The sequence below is a fragment of the Atractosteus spatula genome, chromosome 11 (genome assembly GCF_055471065.1).
Source record: "Atractosteus spatula isolate fAtrSpa1 chromosome 11, fAtrSpa1.hap1, whole genome shotgun sequence".
NCBI lineage: Eukaryota > Metazoa > Chordata > Actinopteri > Semionotiformes > Lepisosteidae > Atractosteus > Atractosteus spatula.
The window spans coordinates 15229943-15245063 of NC_142716.1; the positions used below are offsets into that span (position 1 = coordinate 15229943).

General features: G+C 41.2%; 3 protein-coding genes across 4 annotated transcripts; 1 reads left to right on the forward strand and 2 right to left on the reverse strand.

Moving 5' to 3' along the window:
* Positions 1-497: 497 nt before the first annotated feature.
* On the forward strand, positions 498-5466 carry cpt2 (carnitine palmitoyltransferase 2). 2 transcript variants are annotated; one of them, XM_088928350.1, is made up of 5 exons: positions 498-900; positions 1637-1717; positions 1955-2061; positions 2216-3523; positions 4261-5466. In XM_088928350.1, exons 1-5 carry the CDS (start codon positions 710-712, stop codon positions 4587-4589), a joined length of 2016 nt encoding a protein of 671 aa, XP_088784476.1. In that variant the 5' UTR covers positions 498-709; the 3' UTR covers positions 4590-5466. The 2 variants fall into 2 exon arrangements, with proteins under 2 accessions (XP_088784476.1, XP_088784477.1); XM_088928351.1 differs by lacking the exon at positions 1955-2061 and having other exon boundaries at positions 529-900.
* Positions 5467-5719: 253 nt separating this feature from the next.
* On the reverse strand, positions 5720-9746 carry czib (CXXC motif containing zinc binding protein). The gene is made up of 8 exons (XM_088927624.1): positions 9724-9746; positions 9560-9643; positions 8756-8812; positions 8272-8353; positions 7159-7190; positions 6621-6698; positions 6457-6522; positions 5720-6126 (listed from the first exon to the last, which is right to left on the reverse strand). Exons 1-8 carry the CDS (start codon positions 9727-9729, stop codon positions 6049-6051), a joined length of 483 nt encoding a protein of 160 aa, XP_088783750.1. The 5' UTR covers positions 9730-9746; the 3' UTR covers positions 5720-6048.
* A 1850-nt stretch (positions 9747-11596) lies between these two features.
* Positions 11597-14632, reverse strand: magoh (mago homolog, exon junction complex subunit). Its single transcript, XM_088927788.1, has 5 exons — positions 14459-14632; positions 13746-13804; positions 13418-13528; positions 12440-12522; positions 11597-11806 (listed from the first exon to the last, which is right to left on the reverse strand). Exons 1-5 carry the CDS (start codon positions 14544-14546, stop codon positions 11707-11709), a joined length of 441 nt encoding a protein of 146 aa, XP_088783914.1. The 5' UTR covers positions 14547-14632; the 3' UTR covers positions 11597-11706.
* Between the last annotated feature and the right edge of the window lie 489 nt (positions 14633-15121).

Sequence of the window (15121 nt, forward strand, 5' to 3'; positions counted from 1 at the left end):
AGCACACTGCTCAAGCAAGATACACTTGAATCCTTTTATTTTGAATTAGATAGATACTTTATTGATCCCGTGAGGGAAATTGCAGATTGCAGCATTAATCCAGTAGCGCGTTTTCCGTTAAACTGATAAATTGGTATTAAACTCCAAACATCTCATAGTAAATAAGATGTTCTCTGATTTTCATATCATGCTGTATGCTTGTTACGTATACAACAATAGGACGTTTAGCAACGCCTACAGAGATGCCGAGTAGATGAATCCAGATTAGTATTGGAATGCAGCGAACGCCTCCTAATTTTGAAATGCAAAAGGAAATTTATGGCCGGGTGTCATAGCTCAAGCGGTTTCACACATAACTATTGTTATCTGAGTTGTTTTATTTTAGCAGTGGATTTTAACAATGCGTGGAAAAATTGTTAATAGTAGGGTAGGGAAATCGTTGGGGAAAGACAAGTTGTAGCAGGGGGGACTATATTTAGTGGGACACCGATTATACCTACTTCCTGATCGGTGGAGTTAGTCTGGGGAGGGGGGGGTCAAAGTGAATGGGAATAGGGATCGTCTAGGTTGAGTCAGTGTACTGTAATTTAAAATAAATTGGAATTGAGGATCAAAATAACTTTTGATGTAGTGTTAATGTCGCTGAACTGCTTCTATAATTGAATTCATCCATCTTTTTGCTTGTTGTTGCGGGCTGTAGCTAAATCAGATGGCAAACTTGGTATTTGTGCAGTTTAATTCAGCTATGAGAAGGTGTGGGAGACTGTCTCCAGTCAACGGTGCTATTTTCACCTCGAACTGGTCCAGCCGGCGGACTTACAGCAGTGAACTTGATCCTGGTTCAGAATACCTTCACAAGAGCATCGTCCCAACAATGCACTACCAGAAGAGTTTACCCAGGTGAGCGCATTTTTAATATGCCTGCTCCCACATTAAGAGTAGTTAGAAAAACGTTTTACAATATGCAGTCAATGAAAACACAACAAAATTAATCTAAAGAAATGTATTAAGAAAATCCAGATTCCAAAGTTGTGCTTTACAATTAAATTGGGAGATTATTCCCAAAAAGCGTCTTTAAATTTTATACATTTTGAATGTGAAAGGTTTTAGTAAATTGCCAGCGGTTTTGACATATACCCCCTGTACGGTGCTTTACCCCCTTTGCTGTGCTTTTATGTGAAGTCATAATTTAAAGTTATCCTTTCATCAATGTAAATAATCGTCTGAACCTTGTAAATCTCCTACTGTTATTCACGTTCCAAAACTTCTCTTTATTGTTTTCTAGGTTTAATATAATCGAAAAAAATAATTGGCTTAACAGGGCAATGAAATGCTTTACCAGCATAGTACATAGGAGGTATGAGGTCGCTGAGAATGTAGGTGAGAGGTCACCGACACTGTGAATAAAGACAGCCAATCTGCTGCGAGTTTTGAGAGACTGTTGTGCGCTTCGCAGTGTTGCATGTAAATACATCCTCTTTGCAACCCCGATAGTTAACGTAGCATCCAGAACTCGACTTCTGGCTGACGTATCAATTGAGGCCGACAGAAACCGATAAAATTGCAATATACGGATACTGTTGCGTGTGATTGTCCTCTTTATGTATAATATTGTAAAAGTGAGCTTTCTTTTTAGATTGCCTATTCCCAAACTGGAAGATACAATAAGGCGATATTTAGCAGCCCAGAGACCCCTATTAAATGATCAACAGTACAGGTAAGAAATATGGTCCCATGTTCTTTAGCTTTGAATCCTTATTTTTCCGTTTTCCAGCACAACCATTGTATAATGGAGCCTCTTTGAAACCTCTTTCTTCAGTGTGCTATCATATATTAAAGTTAGTGGACATCTTTAAGATCATTTATTTCCTGCATTAAATCGCATATCGCTGCAGGGAAGTCTGGGACAGGCCTATTCCCCTCTGCCTCAAGCCCTGTTGTTGTGTCTTTGCAGCAACACTGAGAAGCTGGCCCGCAGCTTTCAAAGTGGTGCAGGAATGGAGCTGCATGAGGAGCTGGTGGCCCAGAACAAGAAGAATAAACACACCAGCTATATCTCTGGTGGGACAGCAAATCCTCCAGAATCTATGCATCTTAAGCAGCATACATAGGCTCTTTGAGGTTTAAAACGCAAAACATGGCGGGTTATTTTGAAACTTTGTTACTCGGGTCACTTCAGTTATTCTTTTTTTTGTGTGTTCCTCTCCGTTTTTAGCCCCCTGGTTCGACATGTACCTGTCTGCCCGGGAGTCAGTGGTGCTGAACTTCAATCCCTTCATGTCCTTCAATCCCGACCCCAAGCCGAAGTACAACGACCAGCTGGTGCGCGCCACCAACATGACGGCCTCGGCCGTGCGCTTCATGAAGACGCTGCGCGCCGGCTGCCTGGAGCCTGAGGTCTTCCACCTCAACCCAGCCAAGAGCGACTCGCGCGGCTTCAAGAAGCTCATCCGCCTCGTGCCCCCTTCCCTCTCCTGGTACGGCGCCTACATGGTGAACGCCTACCCGCTGGACATGTCCCAGTACTTCCGCCTCTTCAACTCCACCCGCATCCCCCGGCCGCGCCGGGACGAGCTCTTCACGGACGAGACGCAGAGGCACCTGCTGGTCATGAGGAAGGGCCACCTGTACGTGTTTGATGTTCTGGACCGCAACGGCCACCTGGTGAGGCCGGCAGAGATCCAGGCTCACCTCAAGTTCATCCTGGACGACCCCGCGCCACCCCCGGCCTTCCCACTGGGCTTCCTGACCAGCGAGAACCGAGACGTGTGGGCCGGGCTGCGGGAGAAGCTGCTGGAAGCCGGGAACGGGGAGGCCCTGGGGAAGGTGGACAGCGCCCTCTTCTGCCTGTGCCTGGACGACGAGTCGATGAGGGACCACATCCACACCTCTCACAACATGCTGCACGGCGACGGCTGCAATCGCTGGTTCGACAAGTCCTTCAGCATCATCCTCACCAGGGACGGGTCCGCGGCCATTAACTTCGAGCACTCCTGGGGGGACGGCGTGGCGGTCCTGCGCTTCCAAAACGAGGTCTTCAAGGACACGACGGAGCGGCCCCTCGTGGGCCCGGACTCGGCCCCGGCTCCCGGGGCTGACTCGGCCTCTGCAGTCCGCAGGCTGGAGTTCATCCTGGACGGCCCCCTGCGGGACGGCATCACCAGGGCCCGAGAGAGCTTCCAGGCCACCGTGTCCAAGCTGACCATCAACACCATGGAGTTCAAGACAGGGGGAAAGGAGACCCTGAAGAAGAAGAAGCTGAGCCCCGACGCCATGGCCCAGCTGGCCTTCCAGATGGGCTTCCTGCGGCAGTACGGGCAGACGGTGGCCACGTACGAGTCGTGCAGCACCGCAGCATTCCGACACGGGCGCACCGAGACCATCCGCCCAGCGACGGTGCACACGCAGCGGTGTGCCAACGCCTTCGTGCGAGAGCCTGGCAAACACAGTGTGGACGAGCTCTTCACGATGTTGGGAGAGTGTTCCAAATACCATGGCCAGCTCACCAAGGAGGCAGCCATGGGTAGGCACCTTTCCCATTTACTTGCATGTATGTCTTATCTGAAGAAGAGGTACAGTTTAATCACCAGGCGGTTGATAAATATAGCTTTATAGTTTGTTGCCATTTAATAATTGCTTACACTTATATAGCTCTTTTCTGGATACTCCACTCAAAGCACTTTACAGGTAATTGGGGCTCCCCTCCACCACCACCAATGTGCAGCACCCACCTGGATGATGCGACGGCAGCCATAGTGCACCAGAATGCTCACCACACATCAGCTATCACACATAGGATTGTTAGGAGGCCATGATTGGTAAAGGCCAGGGGGAAATTTGGCCAGGACACCGGGGTAAAACCCCTACTCTTTTAATGACCACAGAGAGTCAGGACCTTGGTTTTACGTCGCATCCGAAGGACAGCACCTTGTGATGTGTGAAGCTTGACCAATTCCCAATAATAACATCTTAACTACATGGGTGATAATATTAACAGCTCATCAAATTGTTAGACACAAAATGCACTGAATTTTTAGCCAGCATTTAAGTTTGCCAAATTCTGAGGGAATTCAACTAAATAAATTATAGAAAAAGCAAAAATCCAAATCTTCAAGAAAGTTAAGATATTACAGTAATTGACATTTTAAGCAGTAAACTTGAGTGGATAGTTAAGTCGGGCTTACTTAAATTTAGTTGCAACTTCAAAAGTTTTTATTAACATGAGTAACTGGTTAAACCATCCTCTTGTTTTCCTAATAGGCCAAGGGTTTGACCGACACCTGTTCGCCATGAGATACCTGGCCAATTCCAAAGGGCAGACTCTGCCCAGCTTCTACCAAGATCCTGCCTACGCAGCCATCAACCATAACATCCTGTCCACCAGCACTCTGACCAGCCCTGCAGTGAGCCTGGGTGGGTTTGCACCGGTGGTCCCTGATGGTTTCGGGGTGGGCTACGGCGTCCACGACCACTGGATCGGCTGCAACGTCTCCAGCTACCCAACCCGCAACGTGCATGAGTTCTTGCAGTGCGTGAGCAAGTCACTCGAGGACATTTTCACAGTGCTGGAGGGGAAGCCCATCAGCTAGAGAAGCCACTGCAGTCTCCGCAGTCCAACAGTCGCCAGATGCAAGTGCTAGCAGTGCAGATTTCCTCACCAGGGAATGCCTGGGTTCCTTCAGAGGAACCTGAGAGGCATTTCAAATTCACAAATCCAAATCAGTTCTACTGTGCTTTGTTACATATGCTTTCTAGTCAAGCAATATTCCCTCTCCATCTATGGGATTGTTTTATCAGTAATGAAGCATGGCAGGCTACTTTATAGGGTTTTACAAAACAATATTCTAAATGACTTCAAGCCTCCCAACCTGATGCAATGTTATAATGCAACTCTGGCAGAAATGATAATGCCAGATACAGCTCTGGCAGAATTTAAAAATAATCTGCAGTATTCTTTACGGCACCTACAAAGAATTGTTTTCAGAACTCTAATTAACTCTACAAATGTTGGAAATTATAACATTGAGAGCAGAACACAGAAATGATTTACAAGATAGACCTTGCATTTTAATCTTCCCAGCAGCTGACCGAAACAGTCTCTAACCGAATGCATATACTTTTATTCTAAAGCACTGTTATTGAGGAAATTGAAAAATAGCAGTCAATATTATGTTTTTTGAAGACCTACTATAAGGTATTGTGTTAATAAAAAAATCAATTTAAAGTGCAACCTCATGTGGTGTGGAAAACAGTTTCATTACTGAGTCTCACCAAATGTTTGTTATTGAAAATTGTAGCAAAAGGATTGTGCTAAAAAAATGGATTTTGCACAAGAAATAATGCTCTATTCTGAAGCACTGTGAAAGGAATTTAAAACCAACACAACCTCTACATGACTCTGCTTGTTTGATTTTAGAGCAGATATACTTAAAAATTGTGCCTTAATAAAGGAAATTGTTTGCTTTATTGACTTCTCCCCTCCTTTTTTCTTTTGAATTGGACATTACTAGCACTGTGCTAAAAGCTAATGATGGCTACTGAAACCCACTTTGAATAAATTAAATAATTATTGTTTGTAAATGCAAAATCCTACATTGGAATGTTGCCCTCGAATTGTTCTTGCAATAATTAACCTTCTTAAAAGCAATTTGTATCAATTGCAGAACATTAATCTAATAATCATCGTACACAAAAAGAATACAGTGTCTTACCAGGGACATCTAATGCAAGAGATTATCAGTCTTGATTTTATTAAGGCTTTTTTACACCACAGTCAGCAGTTTCTCTTTTTAATAAAGACTTTTTTACCCATGTGGACAGACAGCATTAAGGCTTTGCCCTGCTGTCAGCACTGCGCTGACCTGCCTCTGAACTGGCAAAAATGAATACAATGCCGTCGGCAGTATTGAATTTGTTCAGATTCACCACCACCCCACACACTGTCACTAGAACAGGCTTAGCACATGACACATTAGCATGTTTCTAGTTTGGTGAGGTGATGAGGTCTTGGAGTATCCAGGAAGCTGGAGAATCATCCATCCAAGGAGATCAGCATTTGATAAACTTGTGAGTGACTTCATAGATGCCCACTGACTCGCTGATCTTCTCATCATATTCATTCCAGTCCTGAGTAGTGGGAGAAAAAAATGACTAAATGACTTGAACCTAATGTTTTCACAGCACTGTATTATTGAAAGGCCAACTATGGAACGTGTTATGATCAACTAGTGTGCCTTTGTGTGTTCCATACAATACAGGATGGCACAGTCTGATTTACCCCTATTATTCACAACATTCAATCTAAAATGAAGAAAATTCATAGGTCTATTCACTGTGTAAAATTAGTAGTAGGTCCAATTCTTCATTCAAGATCTGATACTATCATATCATATCAAGTGAAAATGCAGATGTAATGAAGGATTGTTCTGGACTATCTAGTTAAAAGGAGCCACTTACTCCTTCCTGCAGGTTGATCTCTGGAAATGGGGTCCCAGATTCTGCTCCGTTTGCAGCAAAGCCAGCCTAAAAAGACGAAAATAATCAAGCCGCAATTGTAGTACAGTCTTACATATAGTATCCAATACATATCCAGTACATACATATACAAAAAGTCCATTCACCTGGGGCTGAAAGTCCACCGGCTCCAACCCTCGACATTCAAACTGCACAATCGTCTTAAACCTGTCACTGTCCACAGCCTGGAGAACAAAAACACAAGTCAGTGCGGTGTTAGAGGTTTCTTAAAGTAGAGTTGCACCACACACTTATTTTCATTCTTAATGTGCTCATTGTCCTTAAAAGTATTACTTTGATTACTGACAGAAACAAGTGTTTCGTGTCAAGCATTTATATAATGATAAGCATGTACTTTACCCATGCCTTTCTAAAGGTTTAAGCTCAGATGCTAAGAATTAGATATTGTAATGCAATTCAGCAGCTACACGTTATTGTGAAAAAACTACACTTTAAATTGCTGCAGATGGCATTCTTTCATTAGATCACTGTATATGTGTGTATACTGTAGGATTAGTGATGGAATAGCTATACTTGTCATATAGAAGCTTGTGAACAAATATTTTATTTTTAATACAGCACAATCCACTTCAAAAATCACAGAATAAAATCTAAATCCATGTAAGTAATCCAGGTTTTACTTACATTGTATGGAGTAATGGTATCCTTTAAGATATCTGTTGAAACATTAATATTATATTAATAATGCATAGAAGTGCACTCAAAAATAAATGTCAATATTTGAAACCAATTATTATGCAAACAGAAAAAGTAAAAATAACATTCTCTTTCAAATCTTTCTATTAGCAGAGTCATTAAAATCCTGTCATATATACAGATGAACTCTTTTGTCAGTTCTCTACATACATGGTTACTCACCAATAAGTTCCTACAAGGAAAACCGTTCAGGTTAGTAACATAACACAACCTCACCAGCAGAACTCTCCAGAAGGAACATCACCCTACCAACAAAATCTTCCAGAGAGAACACCCCACCTCAGCAACAGAATTATCCAGAGAGAACACTCCACCTCAGCAACAGAATTCTCCTGACAGAACAGTCCACCTCACCACCAGAATTGTCCTGACATATCACTCCACCTCACCACCAGAATTCTCCAGACAGAACACTCCACTTCACCACCAAAATTCTCCTGGCAGAATGCTCCACCTCACCACCAGAATTGTCCTGACAGAACACTCCACCTCACCACCAGAATTCTCCTGACAGAACACTCCACCTCACCACCAGAATTCTCCAGACAGAACACTCCACCTCACCACCAGAATTGTCCTGACATAACACTCCACCTCACCACCAGAATTCTCCTGACAGAACACTCCACCTCACCACCAGAATTCTCCAGACAGAACACTCCACCTCACCAACAGAAGTCTCTAAACAGAACACTCTACCTCAGCAATATAATTCTCCTGACAGAACACTCCATCTCACCAACAGAAGTCTCCTGACAGAAAACCTCACCACCAGAATTCTCCTGAAAGAACACTCCACCTCACCGCCAGAATTCTCCAGACAGAACACTCTACCTCACCAACAGAATTCTCCAGACAGAACACTCTACCTCACCACCAGAATTCTCCAGACAGAACACTCCACCTCACCAACAGACGACTCCTGACAGAACACTAAACCTCACCAACAGAATTCTCCAGATGCAACACTACCTCACCAGCAGAATTCTCCACAAGAAACAGCACCACACCAACAGCATCCTCCAGACAGGACTAACTCACCAATAGAGTTCTCCCGGGAACACAACTTGCACTTCTGGACCATGCTGGCACTCCCCCTCCCTCCTTTCAGAGGCATGCTGTCCTGCAAAACAGCACTCCATCACACCACAAGCTTGATGGCAAACAGCAAAGAAAGACCCATGCTGGCCAGTTACGAAACATAGTCTCCTATGTGGATTCCGTATTTGTGATTGTTTATCTTATTCACAAGAAGCAATCTATATTTAAACTTCTATAGTTTGTAATGTGTCATTTTCCTATTGCACAGCTTTATTGTACCTATATAAAAACCATAAATGAATTAACTAATCTCTCAAGGTGAAAGTAAAAAAAGAAACGTAAGGTTACATCATACAGCTGTAGTGACCAGAAAGGACATGAATGTTTGAGCACTCATGCCCTTTCTCTAAGCAATGTCAGGACATCAGGAATATGACAAGACTCTCTCAACAGGTTTTACAAGCTGTGTCACACCCAGACCTACCATTAGTGTGATGTACTGCCATTTGTCTGATACTTCTCCGCAATTTCCACACTTCAGCTGCATCAAAATATCAATTAAAAAATGCATAAGGAACAACATATACACAAATGAATTTCCCCCCATACAGCTACTTTATATACAGTAAACACATCCCAAAGATTAGCGGCAGAAACGAGACTTATGAATAGTCAAAAATAACGTTAAAGGAATTAATTGGACAGAAAGAAATAAAATCAACACTTGTAGCCTTCTATTTATTGCAAAAGAATAAAGCAACAGATTTTGAAAAACAGGATATAAATTCTTGCACACAGCAAACGTGAAATACAACCTAGTAGGTTTTTCACGATATCATATACTGTATAACCTATTCTGTACTACACAATGTGCCACGTCTGTACTGTCCTTCGGGATTATGAGTAGTACACTGCTAAAGTAAAAAAAAACCGAAAAGTTTAATATGAAAAGTTGATCAATTAAATATAATAAATGCATCTGAAATAATGCACGTCTATTATCAATGTTATCACGCAGCCGTGAGTAACAGTAGGGGTGTGTCTTCCAGCTCATTTTAAAGCACGAATTGCAGTACAGTACAGTATGTTTTTATTTGTGCTGTCAACAACAATATTGCATTTCGGGAAATACATTTTTAAGAAAAAAATGTTTTTTATTTAAAATCGAATAATATTTTAATGTATTATTAAACAAAATAATGCAAATCTGTTTTGTCAATAAGTCTATTACTTTATAATTCGTTTTGACTTTTTGAATGGCCAACGTTAACGTTTATAGACACAGTACCTTCAGGAACCAGCGAAAATCTTCTCCCTCCGGCCGGACATTTGTGATATTTTCCAAAGTAGCTTTAAACTGCAGACCAAATTTCTGAAAAAAAAATTATATATAGAAAATATAATGCAAATAATACCTAGCTACTTAAATTGACACATTTTACTAGTACTTACCACCATCTTGAACTTTCTCACTGGTGAAGTACCGTAATTTTTTACGTTTATCTCTATTGGTTAGGCTGTGTTACACTAATTCCTTTGCGTAATGACAACATGAATCTCCGAATATACGCCACGCTTTCTGCTTTCTCACCTGCGCCCTCTAGTAAAAATAAGGACACTTGATTTGAAAAATCGACTAAACTAATTTTTCTGTCTTGAAATAGCGGCAGTACTGAGAAACTTTAGTATTGTAATTGTTTTGTTGTTGAACTTCGTGATTGTTGCCCTTAACCAACGAAACGCAAAACGAAAATGATCAAGTAAGGGTTTTGTCGACGCATGATGTTGATTAATAATCTCAGAATATAATTAAGTGACTGCAGGACAACTTAAAAAATAATTATTTAAGAACTTTTGAACTCGTTTTATTTTAATAATTTTTGAAAATCCTACTGGTCTATAATTTACAGTGCCTAGGTCTTTTCCGAGATTTATAGCTTTTGCACTTTGAAAGGCTTGTATTTTCCTAAAAGATTAATAAAAACAGCGATTTCCATCTTCTAATACAACGGTCCTATCCCTTATCCTAAGAGAACCACCGTGTTTGCTCGTTTTTATCTCTAAATCACCATGTTAATTGATGCCTTTAACTGATCTGCTCATTTTGGTTTTTCATATACGGTACTTAGTTCTGCACTAAGTCCCAAGTTTCAGAAATACTCCACTTCAAACAGAATGTTTCCAACATCACCATTACAGAACATTAATCCTCCACTCTTCAGCTCGGTCACTCATATTTCTGACTAAACAGCGAGTCATCAATTTATGATTAACACACAGCTGGGGATGACTGCATCACGTACTCCAATGCCAAGTTCCATTTCTTTCTGCAGTGGACCAATTGATTACATACAATAGATGGAGGTTCTGAAAACCTGACATCAAAGAATAATTTGGTACAGTAGAGAAAGAAATTCCAATTCCAATTCAATGTTCTAATGCTGCGAGCCCACCAAGACCAGGGTTAGGAACCGCTGCTCAATAATAATAATAAAATAATAATAATAATAATATCACTTTATTAACCCTATACAATTTCTTGCATTTAGAATTTGTCTTTTCATATACCCCGGCTTGTTCTCCATGAGACACACAGACACACAGAGAGCCTGGGGTCAGAGTGCAGGGTCTGCCATTTTACAGCACCCCTGGAGCAGATGGGATTAAGGGCCTTGCTCAGGGGCCCAACAGAGTAGGATTCCTCTGCCGGCCACGGGATTTGAACCGGCAACCTTCCAGCCACAGGCGCAGATCCTTAGCCACAGATTCACCGCTCCGTCTCAAGCCTGATCTCGTTAGATCTCAAACACCAAGCAAGGTTGGACCCAGTTAGTGACCTCTAAAAAAAATGTGCTGCTCCAAGTGGTGATGTGGAAGAGTATGTAAAACTCTTCCTTTTAAACCATAATTTTTTAAAGAAATGTCCCACTATGGCAACTGGAGACAATATGCTACAGAAGGTGCAATCTTTCGAACCGAGGTCCTGGCTTCTGGGTCTAGATCCCAACACCCTGAATTCCACCATGAAATTGCACAACTGGGCCTAACTACAGCTCTCTGTAGTTTAGATGATGAATCACTTTCTTTGTCACCTTATCAGTTATGTAGTGAGGCTGCTGCACATTACCCTCTAGGGTTCCCTTCTATATTTAAAACACTTTGGGATGTATTGGGATAAAAACCACTAAAAACAACTAAGATAACCACTTTAATAATAGAGGCTCAAAATAAACCTAATTGGATTTTTACATCTCCTGTTTGTTGTGACAATATGCAAGCAAACTGTCGATTTCTACAGAACAAATTATTTCATCACACAAAGGAATATGAGACATTTTCATTCATTATTTTATTTAAAATAAAAAAAGTTCCCCCAAAGCAATGTACAAATAACCCAAAGCAAGCACACAAGAATCATAAGAAATATCTTCACTCTTAGATGGGTTTGATCTTGAAGTGCAAACCAATGAGACTGAAGACAAGACATTTAAGGTCTTGAACCAGGTAGTAAAATACCCGGAGGCCCTCTGGATCCCTGAAATAAAGGAAACATTTATTGCACCATACACACTACATTATCACCGTTATGAAAATAGGATATTCATGACAAATGTGCTAAAATAAAATCTCTTTAGTCCTGAACAAAGGATTATGAGGGGACCTGATTTAATTCTAAAGGACTAATAAACCGAACCCACAGGAAAGTGCATTTAAAACCGAGAAAGGGAATCACAAAGGGCTGTGCAAATCAGCAAAATGGCTGGATGAGATCTGCAGAACAATTAGCTACAATAAATCAAAGGCACTAGATGGGCCAAATGACCTCCTCTTGTTAATAATCATGTGGTCTTAAACTATAAATGAATTATACCTGCTGTGCACAAACTATAAACATTTATATTCAAGTATCACAAACATTTTCCACTACAATTGTTTTAAGGAGTAAGGATTGTTCATTTGTATGTTAAAGTCAGTAAGATGAATGCTATAAAAAATGCAGCACATTGACATTTTGAAATGATCTGATTTTAAAGAAAACAAATATATTTTAAGGATATTTGTAGAAAAGGTGAAACAGCAGAAAACAAAAATTGACACATATACCAAGTGTAAAAAAAAAATCACTTATTTTACAGGGTCTTCTTTATACCTCAAACTAGATACTTACTTGGACTGGTTGACATCAATCAAGGACCCAATCTTGGAGGTTGTGAATGAAATGTGTTCATCTCCTATTACAATCTCCAGCTCCTACAAGACATTTAGCATATGAGTTAGGAAAGTTTAAGTTAAACCTCACCTACTGAGCAAGCCTTAAGATATAGACTTGGATTTAAAAGATTGTACCTAGCTAAAAGACCATGATACCAAAAGAACTGCAAAATCCATTCGGTATGCCAGTCATACACGAAGCACCAGCCACTTCTCCATTTCAATACTTCCAATCCAACAGTGCTACTGAAGAGACTGAAATTAAACATTTAACATCTAAATGGCACATTGGAACAACAGCTATCATCCAGAACTGCAAGGCAACTTTTTTCCCCATTAAGGCTCGTGGGAGTATGGAACAACCTGCCCAGCCATGTACTCAAAACTAACACCTGGCTTCTTTCAAAAAGCAGCTGGATGAGATCCTCAGATCACCAACCAAACTAAGAGGGCTAATGCTGCTGCCATTTACCATTACTTATTCCCATATCCCATGTCTGTGGTGCACTTTTAATATGTGTCTGTCTCCAGAAGTACTCTTCATAAATCTAAACCCAGGCAGATGCTTTGATTATCAAGTATCACTTTTTTGCCAAAGTGGAAGTGAAATTAAGCAGGATATGGAATCAAACAAGAATACTGAGACGTAAAAAAGGACAATTTGTTAGATGACCAGAACACAGTGGTACAGTGGTTAGCATTGCTGCCCTGCAGCACTGGGGCCCTGGGTTCAATTCTGGACATGGGGTACTATCCGTGTGGTTAATTGGCTTGTGGGAAATTGGCCCTGTGTGCAAGTGTCCACTTGGCATCCTGTCCAGCATGTATCCTGCCTTATGCCCGCTGCTTGCCATGTTAGGCTCTGGCTCCCCTGCAATTGTGAATTAGATGAAGCAGTTAGAAACACCTTGAAGGAAAACAGAAGCACACTGACCTGTCTGCCCACTCTGTCAGGTGGTGGCCACAGTGCATCATCTTCCTTAGTGATCTCACTGTCATCTATTATCCTTTTCAGTTCCTCCATCACACTTTTGTGTACATACGCCTTGGGAAAAACAGAAAGGTCATTATAAAGCTTCAGTGGCTCATGATATGCCAATTTTATCTCCTCATTCTTAACGAATTGATAAGAGACTGCCCTCTAATGCTAATGTAGATGACTGCAAAAAATTGAATATAATTTGTTTAATCGCAGAAAATGAACAGTCAAAAATACTTCCTAAAGTATTTCATAATGTAAGATAAGTCTCAGGCATACACACCTCTTTTCTGATCATGACATCGTTCTTGTAATTGCTGTTGTTGGCGTATCGTAGCTTCCCTGTAAACAAAATGAAAGTAAGTCTCACTTAAAGAAACAAATACTCCTGATCTTTTCGTATTTTGAAAGCGTGCAGTGTTTCCATTAGGAAATCGAAGTTTTTCAACAATACGTTCAGACGGGAAAAATGCAATTACCCAAGAATGAGTTCAAAACATGTATATCACAAGTTTCCAAAGTCGTGAGGAAATACTGCCACAGAAGGTAATTTTTTAAGCATACCGTGCAATCGTGTATTACTTCGGTTAATTTTGTATCGGTTTTTGCCTAGTGAAATTCGCATTCGTTTTGATTTTATCGATATATTCTGAATAAGTAAACAGGGTCTTTCAACATCGGCACTTCATAGTTTCATTCATTTTCTGAATGGCATTTTCTCTTCATTGTTTCAGAAACAAACTTAAGATTATTATATCTAAGCGAGATGGGGTACTAAAAGCGTATCATACGGGACATATTTTCACCATCAGTTGGTGTAAGTATCCAGCCTCAAATACCTAAATTAACCTGGTGATTCAACTACATCCACGTTTACAGTGAGAATCCCTCAATTGGTGCCCCGACGATCAACTTCTATATTAGGATTCAGGACTTAAGTACTGTATAGGCCCAAATCCACAGCTACTCAACTCTCGGCCTCTTTTTCTGACTTACCATCGGGTCGAAACTCAAATTCCAGAAACTCGTGCCCAAATTTCCCTTTATGTCCCACATAGTATCTCAGGTAAAAGTCGCTCGACATTTCTCAGCGTAGCACAGTGCACCGTTCAACCGGGAATCACAACGACACACACTGCTCAGCGCTCTCCCTCACAACGCCCGCGTACTGAGGGCACAGTTTACTGACGTCACCCCGCCTGGTCGCTCTATAATGACGCCACGAATGCTCAAGAATGGGAGATTGTGTTCTTTCTTTTGCGTTTTTCCAGTTAATATTCTAGCAACAGACATTACTGTGAAGATATTATAGAGAACACGATTGCCTCATCTGAACGTTTTCAGAATAACCTACGATTATTCCGCGAAGAGAAATAAATATCACAGGCACGTGCTACTACACTTTTCTTATAATGAAATGGAATAGCCTCCGCTCCAATAGGGGGCAGTTCAACGTTTATTGGCGCAAACAACACATTTGAAGAACAGACAAAAATAAGAATAATAGGGCGGATATAATTTAGAAATAAATACAAGACCCTCATGTAAAGTCGCCGCCTCTCTTTGTATAGTTCTTTGGTCGTGGATTTGATTCAGACCAGGAAACCCTTGTGTGTGAAGTTCGCATGTTTGGCCACGTGGCTTTTCTCTGTGTGCTTT